This window comes from Geotrypetes seraphini, chromosome 11 (genome assembly GCF_902459505.1).
Source record: "Geotrypetes seraphini chromosome 11, aGeoSer1.1, whole genome shotgun sequence".
NCBI classification, from domain to species: domain Eukaryota; kingdom Metazoa; phylum Chordata; class Amphibia; order Gymnophiona; family Dermophiidae; genus Geotrypetes; species Geotrypetes seraphini.
Genome location: NC_047094.1, coordinates 130,841,722 through 130,862,516, shown reverse-complemented (window position 1 = coordinate 130,862,516; position 20,795 = coordinate 130,841,722). Strand labels below are relative to the sequence as shown.

The following is a 20,795-nucleotide window of genomic DNA, read 5'->3' as shown; positions in this document are numbered from 1 at the left end:
TAGCGTTTAGCGTGCACTAAAAAGCGTAGCGCACCTTTGTAAAAGAGGGGGTAAGAGTTACAAGTCACACATATTAGATTTCCAGTGTTGGCACATTTTTGAGAGGAAAAATAAAAGTCGCCATGACTTTTGAATCAACCCTCATAGCTGGTCTATCTAGACCACACATGGGCAACTCCTCAAGGGCCAGAATCCAATCGAGATTTCCCCAATGAACATGCATTGAAAGCAATGCATGCAAATTCATTGGGGAAATCCTGAAAACCTGATTGGATTCTGGTCCTCGAGGACCGGAGTTGCCCATGTCTGATCTAGACGCTGTAAACTTAGGTTTATAGCAGCCAAAAATACACCTCTTATTCCAGGGGTCCCCAAAGTCCCTCCTTGAGGGCCAAATCCAGTCGGGTGTTCAGGATTTCCCCAATGAATATGCATTGAAAGCAGTGCATGCACATAGATCTCATGCATATTCAATGGGGAAATCCTGAAAACCCGACTGGATTCAGCCCTCAAGGAGGGACTTTGGGGACCCCTGTCTTATTCAATGCTGGTCACAGGAAACGGCCCATCATTGAATATCTGGGCCTCATCACCAATATTATGGCGAACAGAAATGCTTTTCTAGATTCTTTATTTTTTATTCTTGTTAAACTGCTTTTACCGCAGGGCAAACGCATGCCGACAATGGTGCGTAGGAGTTATGCGCGCCAGATTAAAACAGTTACATTAAGCGCTCCGAGGAGGAACCCTCCCGTTAAACTTAGAAGTGTTCGCGCTCCCTTTGGGGGGGTGGAGGGGTGAACCCCCCCATTACAGAGGAAACTGCCATTTTACCTCATTTTGGGGGGCAATCGCAGTTTCCTTTGTAATGGGGGGTTCCCCCCCACCGGGAGCGTAAACATTTCTATGTTTAGTTGGGGGGGTTCCCTCCCCAGAGCGCTTACAGTAGCTGCTTTAATTTGGCACGCATAAGTCCTGCGCGCCATTATCGATGTGCGTTTGTCCTGTGTGGTTATGACGGGTCACCGGTTTACACCACTAAAACAAAACTAGACGATAAGAAAGGACCTACAGTCATTTCAAACATAACGAATGCCAAAACTTTCCATTCTCCAGGAAAAATATATATAGAGAGAGAGAAGTCTCTTCCCGAGACCCCGTACATACATAATGAGAAGCATGCGCTAATTTACAGGAGACCCACATGTCTGAGGAAGCACCGTCCCACTCGTAAGGGGTCCTTCCAGCACCCCTTCAGCTCGTGCAGAAAAAGTTGGCTGTGAAACTCGTGCAGTTTTTCTAGGTTCCCAAATATGGCAGCCCGCTGACCTCGCAGGCCCTGAGGCAGGTCCCCTCTCTCCATCTCGGGCAAGTAGTGAGAAAGGATATAGCCCAGCGAGCCAACGTAGTCCTTCTCAGTGCCGAGCAGTTCCTCCATTATTCTCCATAGTCTGCTACCCGTTGATATGGATATAAGGGACGAGAGAGGAGATGAAGAGAAAAAGAAAGGAGACAAGTAAAGGGAATGATATACTGAAAATGCAGAAAGAAGTAGGGGATAATTATCAGTAAGGTGCATACAGAAAATCTCTTGTTGGGGATGGGGGGGGGGTACTCAAGCATTTTCCCTATCTCTCCCGGTGGGCTCACAATCTATCTAATGCACCTGGGGCAGTGGAGGAATAAGTGACTTGCCCAGGATCACAAGGAGCAGCGTGGGGTTTGGAACCCACAACCTCAGGGTGCTGAGGCTGTAGCTCTAACCACTGTGCCACACCCTCCTCCAATACAATATCAGAAGTGAACCAAGTACAGAACAATGAAGCCAATCAGGGACTTCCTTAGACTTATCCCTAAGGAAGTCCCTGATTGGCTCAGGCGCCTCAGGCCCCTTCCAAGGGAGGAGTCCAAGGCACCTGAGCCAATCTTCTCGTGCATCACATGATGCACCGGGGCAGGGCCTAAGGCACGCATTACGCACAGGAGGCCGGAGGAGCAGAAGGGACTGAGCACTCCTCCTGCTCCCAACTTTTAAAGGTACAGGGACGGGGAGGGGGCATCCACTGTCTAGTGGCAGGAGGGAGTGGGCATCTCTCCTGCCATTTGTTTGGGGGGAAGGAGAGGGGCTGATGGTAGGAGGGAGTGGGCATTCCTACTGCCATACGTTTGGCGGGCGGGCGAGCAACAGAAGCCCTGACAGCAGTGACAGGAGGCTGCTTCTCCTGTCGGGGCTCTGCACCGACTCAATCGCTGTTTCAAAATCGGCCAGAGAATTGGCCAACATCGATTGAATCTCTATATTTGGTGAATCTAGCCCTTAGAGTTCCTGATTAGACTGTGAACCAACTGTGAGCTGCTCAGATGGGGGCTTTATCAAATACAAAAGAAACTTGGAAACTCAGATAAGGACCTGAACGGCCCATTCAGTCTATAGAACAGTCACACTCATCTATTAAATCAACAATGAATGTGATAAAAAAAAATACTCGGACGTGGTTTTTCTTTGGCATTTCTGGAACACAAGACAGTAGAAGTCTGCCTGCCAGGCATTGTCCTTACGTCCCAACTACCGGATTTGCCATCGAAGCCCACTCCAGGCTCATCTGGATTCATCTTGTCATTTGAGAGACACAGACTGTAAAAGTCTGCCCGGCGCTATCGTCATGTTTCAGTTACTAGTGCCGTCGAAGTCCTTTCCTAGTCCATCCTAAACTGGACTGTTATATATAGGACAGTTCTAAGCATCTGACTTAGCCCAACTACATGACCGCTAAGCTGAAGGGAATTTTGGGCTGTAGCCCAACAAGCTAAGATGCGGCTGAAATCTGTTCCCTGAACCTGTCTCATGAAATATATAGCCAGCCAGGCCTGCTAATTTTGCAGAAATTTGCAGTTCACAGGATGATCACATTTTGGGCTGAAGATAATGAAACTAGGCCACTATCTTGAGTCATTCAGCGGGTTTTCATGTGTTAAAGGGGATTTATCCACAGAAAAAGGTCCTTTCCAAATAGTAGAGGGACCAGTTAGGGTTACCAAATGGCTGCAGAAAAAGGAGGATGGATTGAGACATCCGAGTTTTACTACCATGGAAGTAAAACCCAGATGCCTCAATCTGTTCTTCTTACTTACACATGGATGTCTCAATCCGTCCTCCCTTTTTTGGAGCCATATGGTAACACTAGGAAAAGTATACTCACCACTTACAATGCACATAAGCAGAGCTAGCGACAGGGTCAGGCAATTCCAGAGAAGAAAATACAAGGATGCAACCCACATACTTGCCACCTTCAAAGTACTTGGATTATAAAGAACCCGGTGGCACCATGGATCACTGAATTTTCAAAGGGAAACTCTACTGGGAGCTTCCCTTTGAAAATCAGCTCGTAGGCCCAGGTGTTCAAACTACTGGCCTACTTACCCTGCTAGACTTTCAAATATTGGGTTTCGCTAGATATGTTCAGTAGGATAACACACTTTGAAAATTCAAGATAGTGACGGCCTTATGTAAAATAAAAAAATTTAAAAATGAAAGAAAGACTGTTCTTACACAAAGTTTGATTTTGTTTGATTGTTGGTGCCATTTTCTTCTGCATGTGTAATTTTTGAATTCGTCCCTTGAGCCCAGGGGAGACCGGGACACGTGCAGCCCACTGGCAAAAAGTGGCACACGAGAGAGGAGCCTTCGGTGGAGTCATGGGAAGAGGAATTCTCTGCAGAAAAGCTGGCGTGTCTGGAGAACGGAAAGCACTGCGATCTCTTCTTTAAGGGGTGTGTCTGGGGGGTAGAAAGAGAGCGGTATTCGCCACTGTGGGATCTGCCCAAGGCTGTCCAAGGAAAATGTCTACTGTTGAGACAACTAGGTTGAGAAGGATGCAATTTAGAAGAATTCTGGATGGAAGGATGAAGATTCTCGAAAGCTTCATTGCTGGAATTCTGAGCTACAACTTTTCTGTGTCCAGGATATTCCTCATCGCTGGCTTTTATTTCTGCTTCTACAGTGGCATTTGATCCTTGAGGAACACCAAGGATCTCATCTTCCTCTACAAACACGTACTTATCATCTTTGCTACTTATGGCCATCTTTGGGCTAGTCGTGCTCACCTCAGCTTCTAAGTGTATTCCAATAATGCTTGTAGAATCTGACCCCATCCTGTCTCTAGACCTGAATTCATCAGCGTCTACCTTGTAATCCTTTGCGCACTTATGTGGCTCTTCCTCTAGGTCCGTGGGTGATGAATCCTTCAAGAGTAGGCCGAAGGATTCTCTCTCTTTAGAATCACTTGCTTCAGCCATCGGTTGACTCTCTTTGGACTTCGCCAGTGTTTCCTCAAGGAGTTGTTTGGTTTCTTGGCCCTTCAACCAAGTTTCGTTCCATAAAGCCAGCCCCTTGCAGCTGCTCAGGGCATAGGCCTGTAACTTCATCTCCTGGAATCTCTCTGCTGAAAATTCTGCGGCTAATTTTTGAAGACAACTTTCAAGGCACTTCGAGGTCTCCGGAGTTGCTAGTTTTCTCTCATCAAGTTTAAGCCGGGTCAGGTGATGGTTGCAGTCGCAAATAACCGTGGTTATCTAGAAAACAAATCCTTCATTTTACCAACATAGAACCATATTTATATTCATACCATATTTTAGAAGCAATCTTAAGAGAGGGTAAATTTCACGAACATTTTCATAACTAAAAACCGGTGATTTTCCTTTGTTCCCCACGCCAACTACTTGGTAAAACTTTAAATGAATGGGTGAATCCCAAATCACTCCAACACCGAAAGATATCTATAAGGCACCCTTTTAACTCATTACACTCCTCTCACAATGAGTGAAAGTGCTCAGAACCTGTGTCGATAGAAAACCCACAAACGGGGTGACACCCCTAAATGCAGTCTATTATGAATTGGATGGAAGGCAATTGTAATGGTGTTCAATTAGGTACAGTAGGTTTTATTCTGTTCCCAGAGGAGTTATGGTGGGAATCGTATCTGGGTGCCATTGTTTAAATTCCACTGCACTGACCACTAGGCTGCCCCCTCTGATCATGGCCATTTTTATCAAAATGATGCCAGAAAGTCATTCTGTTGCCTGTTTTTTTTGCTGTTCATAAGTTGGACATTTCATTTTAGAAAATGGCTCTTCTCTTTAGATGTGTTCTGGGCAAAAAACATCCATCTCTGAGCCAGTTTTGAATGGGAAACCCAGACTTTTTCCAGTTCGAAAAAGGCTCTAAGATGGATTTTTATTTTTTTTTTTTTTTACGGACATAGTGAGAAAAACAGCCCAATTCGGACTTGGGTAACTTATCCAAAATGCCCCTTTATTTACCTTTTCACAGAATCTGTACAGGTTAAGCAACGTGTCCAGTTCTACTTTCTGTCTCTCCGCACTCGTGTAAAAGTCCGTTAATTTGGTCTGGAAGATACTTTTGACTTCCATAAAGTTTTCTATCTCTGGGACAATCGACCCTTTAAGCTCAGTGGCTTCCTTAAAGAGTGTTATTCCACAATTATAATGAGCCTAGGAATGATTTAAAGAAAGAAAGAAGAAAAAGTTAAAATCATTAACTAAGAGCAAAAGAAAAAAAAAATCAGATTAAGTGAGAGTGCGTGGCACAGTTGTCGGCATAGCTATCGCTAGCAATCAGCATTTTCAGTTGGCATAACTTATGTCAGCAAAGGCCTATGGGAAATTATATCAATCTGACTTTGGCATGTGAATGTAGATAGACCCTGAGTATAGGCAGACTGTTTCATATAACCCAAAAAGATGGTTTTAAGTAGCCCTGATTGAATCATGATTAGCTAAAAGGTGTTAAAAGTTAATCAGAAACTATTGTCAGATGCATACTTGAAATTACATTTGACCATAGCCTATTCTTCGGCTGTCTAGCATAAGTTTACTAAGGAGGGGGGAGATTTAACTTCTATTGAAGTTCCAGGTGTCCACCACCCTCTGAGCAAGGAGGTTCTTCTTCACTCAGAGGGTGGTGGACACCTGGAACGCGCTTCCCGGAGAGGTGATAAGACAGAGTACAATTCTGGGGTTCAAAAAGGGACTGGATGACTTCCTGGAAGTGAAGGGGATTACAGGGTACAGATAGTTACCTTACAGGACATTGAACGAATGGGGTATGGATATTTTAGGTTAGGTAGGGAACACTTCCAGGTCATGGACCTAGGGGGCCGCCGCGGGAGCGGACTGCCGGGCACGATGGACCCCTGGTCTGACCCAGCAGAGGCAATGCTTATGTTCTTATGTTATGTTCTATATTCAGAATAGGATTCCAAGATATAAAAGCCTCCTTTCTGCAACACATCTGCAGCTCTCTCTTTCTCTGTCTATCCTTCTCTTTATCTATGGAACCCGAAGCTTGGACCATCACCCCATCCCCCTATTCTCTCTCTCTCTGCCTTTCCCTGGAACTTCAGGCTTCTATGTCTCTCTTTTCCTCTGAACTCTGTAAGGCAGGGAAACTGCTTTGCTCTCTCATTAATTGTAATGCTTATAAATATTGCTTTTCTGTAAGCCTATTTCTATAATATATTCTTTATGCAATCACCTCTGGCTGTGCCTATTATTTGATTCTACTTCCTGGTGAATCTTCAGTGAGGGAACTGAACCTGGGACCTGGTGTGTGTAAGGGCGCCGCTCAAGTAACCCCTACCACCATATATTGTGGGGGCCACTAACAAACCTTACAACAGTGATTGGAGCTAAAGCCTCAGCACCCTGAGGTTGTAGGTTCAAACCCACGCTGCTCCTTGTGACCCTGGGCAAGTCACTTAATCCCCCCATTGCCCCAGGTACATTAGATAGATTGTGAGCCCACCAGGACAGGGAAAAATGCTTCAGTACCTGAGCAAAATTCATGTAAACCATTCTGAGCTCCCCTGGGAGATCGGTAAAGAAAACAGAATAAATAAATAGCCTCTGACCAGAGCTGCTATTGTGACATCATAATGCCTCATTCAACCAATAAGAGCCAACCTCAGCAGTGATGTCACAATGGCTCGATTGTCCTATACTCAGCTCACTTTTGCTACGTTTTGATTTCTAGAGTGGTGCAGTGGTTAAAGCTACAGCCTCAGCACCCTGAGGTTGGGGGTTCAAACCCACGCTGCTCCTTGTGACCCTGGGCAAGTCACTTAATCCCCCCCATTGCCCCAGGTACATTAGATAGATTGTGATCCCACCGGGACAGACATGGAAAAATGCATGAGTAGCTGAATGTAAACCACTTAGGCTGTACGTGGTACATAAATCTATATATATAAAATCGGAGGTATGTATGTGTGTATGTATGTGTGTGTGTATGTGCCGCGATCACGCAACAACGGCTTGACCGATTTGAATGAAACTTGGTATGCAGATGCCTCACTACCTGGGGTGATATGTTCTGGGGGTCTCGCGGCCCACTTGCACACGTGGGCGGAGCCACAAACAGAAAATCAGATTTCACCCATTCATGTCAATGGAAAAAATGTACACAGCTGCCATTCTCACAGTAAATCAAAAACGGCTTGACCGATTTGAACGAGACTTGGTATGCAGATCCCTCACTACCTGGGGTGATATGTTCTGGGGGTCTCGCGGCCCTCAACTCTATGTTGCTTGCTCAAGGGTGGGTTCACCCAAGAATTTATATGTTCTTACTCCTGGAGGTGAAACTAAAAATGTTGTTTATAATCAAGTTTTGTGTTAGTTGTATTGTATTCATTTTGTCAAATATTTCACATTATAATTTGAATATTGTACTTTTTATAAAGCTGTAAAAATATAATTTCATTCACCACTATAAAGTATCTTTATTTGAATCCGTTTACAGTGTTATTGTTATAATTATATACCCGTGCAACGCCGGGGCATCAGCTAGTACTAAAATATATATATATTAATTAATTAACAGCATTTAAGTTTCATCCATTATTGAGATGGGACCAAGACAGCACTTTACTGGATGTGTGCCACAAATGCTTGTGAGGAGAAGTGCAGGTGTCAGATGACTGCTTACAGAACATGCCTCTCACGGTGAGAGGTACATCCTGTAGTCAGTCAGCCAGCGCCAGAGCCCCTTCCCACTGGCATAGTGTTAGCGGGCTCAGGGCCCCGTCTGAAGGACCACTACAAATGTATGGACGTCAACATGATGACATCATACATGTGCATGATGTTATCACGTCGACGTCCGCGCCTGCTGCGTGCCAATCACCGGGGAGCGCCGCGTCCAGAATCACGTCTTTTTAACATAGGCGCCGGTCTCGCGTCAACGGAGGCGCACAGGGATGCCTAAGGCCACTTCCAGCACAAACCACGCCCACGCCGGCTTTAGGCATCTCTATGCACCTCCGTAGGTGCGAGACGAGCGCCTGAGAACTGCCCCTGCATTAAAAAAAACAAACAAACCCGCGAGTCCCAATCGGTTCATTAGACGGTGTTAGGATGCTTACCGCGGCCTAAATTCAGAATGCTGTTTGGAGAATTTGGCTCTTAATATATTTATTTATTTACCCACATTTACATATCGTTTTCCTGGCTAAAATGTTATTCAAAATGGTTTACGTTCACGCGGCTGACAAGTGGCTGAAAATGAACCTAACTCTGGTCGGACCAACCAGCAAATTGCAGTCCGAACGCTGAGTTCTTTCAGTACAGAGATCGAGAGAAGAGGGAGATAATCTTCATGTTCACTTGTTCATGTGGGATCCTAGTCTGATTTACAATAAATCTCTCATCATAGAATTAGACAGGAAATCTCTTTGTTTGCTCTATACCTCAGTTTACAGAATGAGGAGGAAAAGGAGAATCTCTGGCATCAGACACCTCCATAGATCTTGTCTGAACGGGGCTCTGTACAATAGACCCGTGTTCCTTATCTAAAGAAAGTATTTCTTTCACTTAATGAACAAACAAGTTGTGGAATTTATTGCCAGAGGATGTGGTCGAGGGATCTGGCATGTTTTAAAGGGTTTGGCTAGATTTTTACAGGAAAAGTTCACGAACTATTAACCACTACTTATAAAAATGGAAAATAGGGTTATACTTTTCTATTGGACTAACTTCATACATATATTACCCCAAATTCTGCATATAGAGTCATAAGTTGCACGCATAAATCGGAGCGCACAGCTGATTTCTTAGCATAACTTAACTATTTTGTTTTTTTTTGTTCAGAAAATTTGTATTGGTTTTATGCGTATGAAAAAACAGGCATACATAAGAAAAAAAGATTTGGACAAGTTCCTAGAGGAAAAACCCATAGTCTGCTATTGAGACAGACATGAGGGATGCCATTGCTTGACCTGGTAGCATGGAATGTTGCTACAATTGGAGGTTCTGGAATCTTGCTTGCTCTTTGAGATTCTGGAATGTTGCTACTATTTGGGGTTCCGGAATATTGCTTACTCTTTGAGATTCTGGAATGTTGCTACTATTGGGGGTTCCGGAATCTTGCTTACTCTTTGAGATTCTGGAATGTTGCTACTATTGGGGGTTCTGGAATCTTGCTTACTCTTTGAGATTCTGGAATGTTGCTACTATTGGGGGTTCAGGAATGTTGCTTACTCTTTGAGATTCTGGAATGTTGCTACTATTGGGGGTTCAGGAATGTTGCTTACTCTTTGAGATTCTGGAATGTTGCTACTATTGGGGGTTCTGGAATCTTGCTTACTCTTTGAGATTCTGGAATGTTGCTACTATTTGGGGTTCCGGAATCTTGCTTACTCTTTGAGATTCTGGAATGTTGCTACTATTAGGGGTTCCGGAATGTTGCTTACTCTGAGATTCTGGAATGTTGCTACTATTGGGGGTTCTGGAATCTTGCTTACTCTTTGAGATTCTGTAATGTTGCTACTACAGTATTGGGAGTTCCGGAATCTTGCTTACTCTTTGAGATTCTGAAATGTTGCTATTATTTGGGTGTTTGCCAGGTACTTGTGAATTGGATTAGCTTCTGTGAAGATGCTAATTGGCCCTAATTAGAGGTTACATACACAAAATGGTCGGCACATTAGCCAGCTCTGGAAACCTGGAAATTCAATGCCAGTGGCCTGGACATGGCCTGGCATTGGAATTCCGGGTTTAACACCACAGGCGTTCAGCTGATCACCGCCAACTGAATATTGGGTCCTTTAATGTCATTCAGAAATTGAAACAAAATTGCCACAAGTAATATCACTGACATTTCCTGTCACATAATATCACATCAATAAAAACTGTACACGTCATTGTCTACCGTAATTACCTGAAAATATGGTAACTACCTTTTGATTTAAAAGCTTCAATGAATGTAAAAAAAAATTAAGCCCCGTTTTTAGTTGTAGTCCTGGGACTTATTTTAGATCATTTAGGCCCCCTTTTACTAAGCCAAGGTAGAGGTTTCTTCCGCGACCAAGGGCGCTAAATGCTCCGACACTGCTCCGATGCTCATAGGAATTCTACCGCGGTTTAGTAAAAAGGGGGTGAGGGGGAGGGTTTAGGGTCTCTTTTACAAAGTTGCGGCAGCAATGCTGCCACAGAAAATGCACCGAAGCCCATTCAAATCCTGTGGGCTTTGGCGCATTTATTGCGGCTGCATTGCTACTGCGGCTTTGTAAAAGGGGCCCTTAGCTGGCAGTTAAAATCAAACTAAATTCATTATGATCAACTGAAAGCAATATTGAGGTTTAATATTTTCAAAAGCTCTCCCTACCTAGCCACCACCCACTATTAACAACCCAAGAGAACTGGGGAATTGCGCTAATATCATAGTAACATAGCAAATGACGGCAGATAAAGACCCGAATGGTCCATCCAGTCTGCCCAACCATACATGCTCCATAAATTAAATTTAAATGGCCCTTTTTCTTAGCTATTTCTGGGCCAGAAACCCAGAGGCCTGCCCGGTAGTCTGCTTAGTTTGCATCAAAGCTCACTCCAGACCATCTAAACCATCCCAGCCATCGAAGCCCTCCCCGGCCCGTCCTCAACCGAATGTCTATATAAGGGACACAGACCGTGCAAGCCTGCCCAGTACTGGCCTTAGTTCCTTCGATATATACCTAGTATTTTCTGATTAGAGATCCTCAGTGGTCATCCCACGCTTGTTCAAAAACTCTTGTCATCGTTTTCCTCCCCACCACCTCTCTCGGGAGCGCATTCCAGGCATCCACCACCCTCTCCGTAAAGTAGAATTTCCTAACATTGCTCTTGAATCTACCACCCCTCAACCTCAAATTGTGTCCTCTGGTTTTACCATTTACCTTTCTCTGGAATAGATTTTGTTCTATGTTAATACCTTTCAAGTTTAAAATCAGAATATAACCAAGGTAAAATCACTCATAAAAAATAAAAAAAAGACCTATAAAAGGGGGGGGGGGACTGAAGAAATAAAATGCAAAAGAAAGAGTAAATGGTAAGAAACAGGGAGCTGATATTTAGAAGACCTAGGGCTCCTTTTACGAAGGAGCGCTAAGCGTTTTAGCGCACGCTAGCCGAAAATCTACCGCCTGCTCAAAAGGAGGCGGTAGCGGCTAGCGCACGCGTATTCCGCGCATTAAGGCCCTAACGTGCTTTCGTAAAAGGAGCCCCTAGTTTCTTTTCAAACTATTTTTTTTTTTTTTTTTTTAATTTTTACAATAGAAAACAAAATATGGATAATGCTCTTTGTAACCCCAGAATCTGCCGCTGTTCAGAAAGTTTAGGCTAGATTTCGTAGGCCCTCTTTTACAAAGCCGCGGTAGAGGTTTCTACCGTGGCTCTGACGCTGCTCCGCTGCTTATAGGAATTCTATCAGCGTCGGAGCATTTAGAACTCCGGTCCCGTGGTAGAAAGCATTACCGCGGTTTAGCCAAAAGGAGGGCTCGTTTGTTCATTCTGGCTATGCCTAATACCTCCCGTATTTATCATCTTAAAATTTCATCCCTACTAATGCTGATTTGCCCGTGGACCGCTCACCCCCATTCTGGGAACAACCCCTATAACATACTGTTGCTTGATTGAAGAACTCGGTGAATTGCTGGTGGGCTCTCTCTATGTTCTCCAGCGACCATTCCAAAGCGGCCAGCTGATGCAATTGGCTTGCCCCTTCTCTATCCATCCAGCGGCTTAGCTAGAAGCGGAAACAACGGAATAAACTTGTCAGGGATTCCATGGCAACATGTGTCTAAGGGAGTTTAGAAATAAGTTGAGCGCTCCGTATAAAGCAGTGATTAGGGAAGCCGAGAAAAACAAGGCCCAACTGCCATGTAGGTCAACACGCGTAAGAACAGGACAACAAGGAAACATCCCCTCGGCTGCTCTCTGCTTCCCTTCTTGGTTGTATGTTCCCTTTACAATTGCTAATAAAGATATTTAAAAAAAAAAAACACAACAAAAAAAACAGTGCTTAGAGTAGAGAGTTGCACGGGGACAGAAATCCCACCCGTCCCCGCCAGGATCCTCTCCGTCCCCACCCGTCCCCGCAAGGAATTACCTCCATCCCCGCCCGTCCCTATAAAAAGCAGCAATTACTTCTGACAGGATCATCAATTCCACAGTTTATTTTGTGTTTGTGCTGCTGTTTTCCTTGTGGAATCTCTTTGGTGGAACCCTTTTTTTGTTTTCTGTTCAGGTAATTAACTTATAAACCCCCTCTTTTACTAAGACTGACGTGTCCATTATACTATATGGATGAACCCTGCTTCCAAGGCCTTCCATCCCCGTGGGAGTTCCGTTGGCTAGAGGGGGGTCCCCGTGGGCCAGAAGGGGGTCCCCGTGGGAGTCCCGTTGGCTAGAGGGGGGTCCCCGTGGGAGTCCCGTGGGCAAGAGGGGGGTCCCCGTGGGAGTCCCGTGGGCCAGAGGGGGGTCCCCGTGGGAGTCCCGTGGGCCAGAGGGGGGTCCCCGTGGGAGTCCCGTTGGCTAGAGGGGGGTCCCCGTGGGAGTCCCGTGGGCAAGAGGGGGGTCCCCGTGGGAGTCTCGTGGGCAAGAGGGGGGTCCCCGTGGGAGTCCCGTGGGCCAGAGGGGGGTCCCCGTGGGAGTCCCGTTGGCTAGAATGGGGGTCCCCGTGGGAGTCCCGTGGGCAAGAGGGGGGTCCCCGTGGGAGTCTCGTGGGCAAGAGGGGGGTCCCCGTGGGAGTCCAGTGGGCAAGAGGGGGGTCCCCGTGGGAGTCCCATGGGCCAGAGGGGGGTCCCCGTGGGAGTCCCGTTGACTAGAATGGGGGTCCCCGTGAGATTCCTTGGGTTAGGAGGGGATTCCCGCGGGACCCCCGCAGGACCCGCGGGATTCCCGCGATCCCCGTGCAGACCTCTAGCTTAGAGCCCACATTTGGGCACTGTTGCTTTCATCAGCTGAAACCTGGGGGTAAATGCTGGGGGGTGTATGTGTGAGGTGTGGGTGGCCTTGCAGAGTCCCATAAGAACCTTGAATGTTCGATTTAGGGCGCATTTTGAGGTAAATGGTGATTTTTTTGTGTCCCTCTCCTTAGTCTGAAGTAAATGCTGGTGCCCAACTGTTGCCATTTCGTGACTGGAATGGCAGCATCATATAACTCTGTGTGCAAATTTTGGAAGGTGCCTACCTCACTCCTGGCCTTGCACCCTTTTTGAGTAGTACGCTAGGGGATTTAGGGGCACGGAGGAATAGAACAGTGTGCAGGGAAATGCACACGGGAATTGTAATGAGTGCCAGTTAACTGCAATAATTATTAACACTGATGTATTACTAGTTAATGGTTTGCCGGCTTATTAATTTGCGTAGGTATCTTCAATCCTTGCACAAATTTTGGTGCCCAGATTTGGGTGTGTGCCATTTGAGCAATCTATTTACTTAAAACCAACTGATCTACAGCCCCCAAATAGAGTTTTGCAGATCGTCTAGGTTTGCAAAATGTATGTAGGGAAGAAAATGTGAAGCTCTCCTATTTACACATACAAAGCCCTGGGTAAATGTTATTTTTTTTTTAACCCTTTTTATTTTTGTACAAAGGCTGTTTCCAGTGTATGTGGATCCAGTACAAATGCATTCTCCGTGATCTTATTTGCATCGTACAAAACGTTGTGTTCAGCAGGCCGTTTGACAAATACCTTGCCAACTGTGAACGCCCCGACTTGGAAGTCCCTTTTCTGACCTAGACAATCTGTTTAATAAATTGGGACTTTTTATCTAACAGCTTAGATTATTTCTAATGTCTCGGGAGAACCAAATCATCCCCCTCCATCCGAAAGGGATAAAACCCCGCCCAATCTATGATGAACATAAATAAACCTCTCTCTCGTTAATCCTTCTTTGTCTTCTTCAAAAGCAAGAAATATTATAGGCAGTGGAAACGTCCCATTAAAATATCCTTTGAATTTGCTGGATCCTCTGTAAAGCGGTGATACTTTTTATTTTATCAGTCAAACAGAGGCTGTCATACATGAGACATAGGGCTCCTTTTACTAAGCTGTGTTAGGGCTTTAACCCGTGAAATAACGCACGCTATAATGCCGCGCGCGCTAGACGCTAACCCCAGCATTGAGCTGGCGTTATTTCTAGCCACGTAGCGCTAATCTGCTGCATGCGCTAAAATCCCTGACGCACCTTAGGAGCCCATAGGAGACCTTATACGAAGAAGAGACCTTTGAAGGTTTCTATGAAGGTGGTTTGAAAAGTGTGGTAAAAAAGCAAGTTAGACAACGTAGTCTCCATCGAGGGTTAAATCCAGCGAGTTTCCAGTTTTTTCATAAGCTACTTTTCCTACGATACGAAAAAAAACTGGAAACTCGCTGGACTAAGCCCTCGATGGAGACTACGTTGTCTAACTTGCTTTTTTTTTTTTTTTTACCAAACCTTTCAAGCCTTGCATCTCAACGAGGCCAACACAGATGCTAGAACATGGCACTTAACCCTTTCAGGACCATAAGGATCGTAGGCCAATTTTTGTGGTTTTGACGACATTTTTATGGTAAAAAGGGCTTGCAGATGCCAAAAAATTGATTTTTTTTTTGTGAAATATCATTATTTTTTTTTAAAAAAAATCACACTTCTGGCTTATGGACAGTGTGGCAAGTGAATCTTCTCGTCAATCTGGCAACGACGCTAATGAATGAATGTCGGAACCAGTTTGTTTACATAAAGGCAGTATCCTATGGAATCCGTACATATCAAATTTAGAACTGTAGACTATCCCAATCAAAATTTATAGGATTTTAAAGTTATGGGACAAATAGGTCCCTTGGTCCTGAAAGGGTTAAGACCTTGCCATTTATTTATGTAGGCAGAGATGACAATTGACCAGTTCCAGGCCGGAGATCTTGGGACGGCCCTGGAATTCTGGCCACCTTTTCTCGGCGCATTATGGGATTTCCAGCACCGAGTTCGATGGGCAGGATCAGGCATTACAAATCCCACAGTGCACTGGGATGCAAGTTCAAGACCCTTACTGGTTCAATCTAAAATGGGCATTCAAATCTATTTATTTCTTTATTTTTCATATTCACCTTGGACAGTGATAGTCCCTCTTGAGAGGACTCAACGCATCCATGTTTTGGCAACTATGTCTGTGTCAGGAGTCTTTACAACCTTTAAGATGAGTCAGGGTTAGGATCGATGATAAACTAACGAACAGTAGAACCAAAGCTCATATATGAACACACACAAACAGCTGTCGTGTGATTGCAAAATGTATGATAGGCCTCATGAAGTCATTCATCTTGTGGAGCTCCTCAGGGGTCTGCTCTATCCCCTATATTATTTACGTTGCATTACATTGATGTCTTCTATTTCGCCAATACCTTTCAGTTCTAGGTGGTTTACAACAAGAAATTAGCCTGGGCATTCCCAGGGAGATTGCAAGGTTGATAGCTATAGTATGCGTTGGGATCTGGGCAGGGTCGATACGGTTTGGTTAGATTATTTGACAAATTTCTTGAACAGTATGGCTTTCAGTTCTTTTCTGAATGTTTTGTGGTTGGGCGTCATGGTCAACAGATTTGAGAGGCGGTGGTTTATTTTTGCTGCTCTGGTGGCTAGTAGACCGTCATATTTAATATCTTTTTGGCGTCACCAATCTCTCTAATTCAGGGATTAGGTTTTAGAGTATGTTGTCACGCTGATGACTTGCTAAGATTGACCCAATCTGTTTAGATTTGGAACCGGTGAAAAACAAAACAACCCAGCGCAAATTCTATCACTGTTGCCAGCTAAACTCATCGCCTTCTTTTGGCAATGAAATATGGAATAAGGCTTATGACATAAAACACAATAACGAACATTAGCCAGTATACTCTTTAATTTCCATCAGCTGTTTAGCTTCTTTGGTTAGGGCACAACAATTATCATTACCTATTGGCAGTGGGCTTCCCTAGAGCAAAGAGCAATGGAGTCACATGCCTAGAGTCACATAAAATCCATAGTAGAGTTAGGATTACCGTATTTTCACTTATATACCGCGCACCCGTGTAAAACGCGCACACGGGTATAGCGCGCGGGAAACTGTAATTTATGTAAATAAATTTTTATATACCGCACACACCCCTATACTGCGCATGCTGCCCCAACTCTCCTGTCGCTGCCCGACTCTCCTTTCGCCCGCCCCGACTCTCCTCTGGCCAGCCCGACTTTCCTTTAGCCCGCCCGACTCTCCTCTGGCCAGCCCGACTCTCCTTTAGCCCGCCCCGACTCTCCTCTCCCCCTTGAAGTCCTGTCCCCCCTTGAAGTCCTGTCCCCACCCTGAAAGCCTGATGCTTCCCCCGACGTCCGATTCACCCCCTCCGCAGGACCGCTTGCACCCCCACACCGAAGGACCGCTCGCGCTCGAACACGCACCCCCACCCCCACCCAGAAGGACCGCTCGCACCCCCACAGCCTCCCCCCCCATCATGTAGAAGCTGCCTACTGTCGTTCTGCTGCTTCCTCTGCCGGCGGTCCTGCCCCTTCTCTTAGCCCTGCGTTTACGCTGCTTCCTCTTCCGGCGGCCCTGCCCTTTCTCTGACATCAGAGAAAAGGCGGGACCGCCGGAAGAGGAAGCAGCAGAACGATGGTAGGCAGCTTCTACATGATGGGGGTGGTGGGTGGGGAGGTTGTGGGGGTGCGAGCGGTCCTTCGGGGTGGGGGTGCGGGTGCGGGTGTGTGTTCGAGCGCGAGCGGTCCTGCAGGGTGAATCGGATGTCGGGGGGGGGGGGAAGAACTATGTAAAAAAAAAGGGGATAACGCGCTCACGAATATAACGCGCATGGTTATACTCGGTTTGTAAAAATCGTGTATAACGCGCGCGTTATATGCGTGAAAATACGGTAGTCCCCAGTCCTGCGGAACATGAAGCTGTTCCCAGAGAAAACGGAAGCATTTCTTTACCTTGTCAAATTCACTTTCCAGTTCTCTGATCTTCAAAAGTGACTCCAGCTGCTCAAGGCTCTTGTTTGACTTTGTTACCAATGCATGAACTTTCTCTTCCATCTGGTTATACAGGGCCACGGCTGAGTCCACGGCGTTCCTGAAACAAGATGCCATGTGAGAGCCAATTGCAAAACTTCTTTCCTGTGTTCAACTACTGCATCGAACACACCCAGATTCCCGCAAGTGGACATCAATGAGAGGGACATCATGGGGTCAATTAATGAGAACATAAGAATAGCCTTACTGGGTCAGACCAATGGTCTATCTAGCCCAGAAGACCAATCCTGGATTGGTCTTCATGGTGGCCAATCCAGGCCACCAGCACCTGGCAAGAACCCAAATAGTAGCAACATTTCATGCAACCGATCGAGGGCAAGCAGTGGCTTCCCCCCCATGTCTGTCTCAATAGCAGACTATGGACTTTTCCTCCAGGAATTTGTCCAAACCTTTTTTTAAAACCAGCTACGTTAACCACTCTTACCACATCCTCTATCATTCTGTCACCCTTCTGTGTCACCTTTTCTAATTCCACTGTATCTTTTTTGAGATGTTTTGATCAGAATTGCACAAAATTGATACTGAGGATTATAATATTCTTGGTTTTGTATTCCATTCCTTTACTAATTATTGCGAACATGCTATTTCACCTTCTGCATAATTATTCAGGTGGTTACCAAAGGAAGTTATCCTAGCTCTAACACTTCTCTTCATACCTAACATCCTCTGAGAAGCTCAGATGAGATGCTTCCTTCCTGAGTCTGGCTAATGTAGCTCCTCCCTCTCTCTGCAGACTAACCAATCGGCTATCATTAAGGACAGTCTTCATCATGTCACGGTACTTGCTGATGCGTTCAGCTGCCTCCTGGAAGATGAAAAAATGAATATTTTCACCCTTATCCATTACACAGTTTTTTTTTTACAATGAAATTGTTCATACTGCTACTACTAATACTTATTACCAGACAGAAAAAGAGACACAGAGAGGGGAAATATTGGTAATGGTTGTCAGATAGCGACAAAGAAAGGGAAGATGCTGAACATGGAGAGAGAAGAAAGAGAGTTACAAGAGTTAAAAGAGTTAAAAGAGAGTTACAAGAGTTAAAAGAGAGTTACAAGAAGACAGACAGAGGAAAGCAGAAACAAGACACTAGGATCAATATGATTAGAAAAATAAATGACTAGTTAAAAAATGTAGAAAAAGTAATTTTATTTTCTATTTTGTAATTAGCATTTGGAATGTACAACTGCTATAGCGGATCAGAGCTCAGTGGTACTCAGTTGAAATGCGATCGACTTAGGGGGTACTTGGTTTGAAGAAACTGAGCTACACCATTTTCGAAGAAAGACAAGTTCTTCCCAAGAAGATCTGCGAAGGCTGTTTCTCCTGCCAGCCTGATGAGCAAAAGCTAAGGAATCAAGCACAAATCTCGGCATGGTAATATACAGCATCAACAGTAAGTCAACCAGAAAGAAGGATACAGAGCCATTAATATTACTCAATTGATATGATAAAGTTGATGTATTTTGGATGAGTGGTAGTTATAATGTGACATGGGTATGAACATATTATTAGGGTTTGTTTTGTATTTTAGAATTTCCCCTCCTGAGGAAGAACGTAGTTGCGAAACTCAAGTCGGGGGGAAAACTTGTGTTTCACGGCACTATGAATGTTTTATTATGAGCACTTGCACTTTCAACATAGCTGCCTGTCTCGTGACCAACTACCAACACCACTACAAGCAGGTAAGTGGACATTTACTATTATATATATAATTTTTAAGTGTGTAACTGTAATTTAAATTATATATTTTATAGTATCATCACAGCATATTAGTTATTTGCTCCCATTAATATATATTGAACAATGTTTCTATAACCATAAAGCTGTAAAGAGCCTTAGTCAATAGGGTAGGAGGAGATAGTGGATGCTCTGGATGGGCCATTTGGCTTTTATCTGCCATCATGTTTCTATAACCATAAAGCTCTATGACCTCACAATGCAGTGTAAAGAGCTTTAGCCAATAATAATAATAATAAATAATAATAATTTTATTTTTTATATACCGCCATACCCAGCGAGTTCTAGGCGGTTTACATCCATTCAAAAGGATCTACGTTATCCAGCAGATTTACAAACAAAAAAATAAAAACAGTTCAGTAACAAGTAAAATCGAAAATTGACAGAGGATGGCGGGAAGTTGTTGAAGACGTGGAAGAGAGGAGCTGAAAAAAGGGGGGGGAGAATGCAGGGGGGGGAGAGGAAAATGTGTGCGGGTGGGGCCGTTAGAGGTCTTGTTTGCTGAAAAGGTAAGTTTTGAGAGTTTTTCTGAAGTCGAAGTAGGAGGAGGCCTCGAGGATCATTTGGGCCAGCCATGTGTTGAGCTTGGCTGCGTGGAAGGCGAAGGTTTTGTCTATGAATCTTTTATAGTGGCAGAGTTTTAGCGAGGGGAAGGCGAATAGTTGAGTTCTACGGGATTTCTTGTTTATGTGATAGAGGTTAAAGTGGGGGTTGATGTAGCTTGGAGTAGCACCATTAACCGATTTGTAGCAGAAGCATGCAAACTTGAAAAGGACTCTTGACTCGAATGGCAGCCAGTGTAGTTGGTGGTAGAAGGGGGTGACATGTTCCCATTTCTTTAGGCCGAAGATGAGACGCACGGCGGTGTTTTGGACTAATTTTAATCTCCTGGTGGTTTTCTTCGTGGCGTTTAGGAAAATGATGTTGCAGTAATCAAGAGTGCTGAGGATGGAAGATTGAACCAGTAGGCGGAAAGCGGAGTCGTCGAAGTATTTTTTTATTGTGCGTAGTTTCCACAGTACGGAGAAGCTTTTCTTGACCATGTGGTCAGTGTGGTTTTCTAGGGATAAATTTTTGTCCAGAGTGACACCCAGAATTTTTAGGGTGGGTTCAATAGGGAAAGTAATTCCTTTCAATTGAATAGAGTTGTTTTTGATTTTGTCGTTGGGGGTGGCTAGGAAGAATTTTGTTTTGTCGGGGTTGAGTTTCAGTCTGAACGAGAGCATCCAAAGTTCGATCTGGTTAAGAATGTTTGTGATGTGGTTAAGTAGTTCTTTTGAGAAATTGGTTAGAGGGAAGGCAATTGTGATATCATCTGCATATATAAAGAATTTGAGGTTGAGGTTGTGTAGGAGGTTACCTAGGGAGGCTAGGTAGATATTAAACAGGGTGGGAGACAGGGGGGAGCCCTGAGGAACCCCACAGGAGATGGGGAGGAGATGCAAACGTTAAGAGTCTTAGCGAAAAGGGAGACGAGGAGATAGTGGATGCTGCGGATGAGCCATTTAGCCTTTATCTGCCATCATGTTACAATGTTTCTATAACTATAAAGTTCTATGACCTCACAATGCAGGTGTAAAGAGCCTTAGCCTATAGGAAGAGGAGATGCAAATGTTAAGAGTCTTAGCGAAAAGGGAGACAAGGAGATAGTGGATGCTGCGGATGGGCCATTTGG

The 20,795-nt window shown here is 44.8% G+C and overlaps 1 protein-coding gene across 4 annotated transcripts in view; it reads right to left on the bottom strand.

Annotated features, from left to right (window-relative positions):
• The window catches only part of KIAA1755 (KIAA1755 ortholog), a 102,437-nt gene that overhangs the window by 31,811 nt on the left and 49,831 nt on the right, over positions 1-20,795 (bottom strand). For 2 of the 4 annotated variants that reach the window (XM_033963640.1, XM_033963643.1), the window contains exons 10-15: positions 18,036-18,184; positions 17,281-17,419; positions 11,957-12,079; positions 5,320-5,511; positions 3,551-4,572; positions 1,205-1,454 (exon numbers count right to left, since the gene is read on the bottom strand). In XM_033963640.1, coding sequence (XP_033819531.1) covers positions 1,205-1,454; positions 3,551-4,572; positions 5,320-5,511; positions 11,957-12,079; positions 17,281-17,419; positions 18,036-18,184 — 1,875 coding nt within the window. The remainder of the gene's footprint in view (positions 1-1,204; positions 1,455-3,550; positions 4,573-5,319; positions 5,512-11,956; positions 12,080-17,280; positions 17,420-18,035; positions 18,185-20,795) is intronic. The other 2 variants (XM_033963641.1, XM_033963642.1) reach the window with 2 other exon arrangements.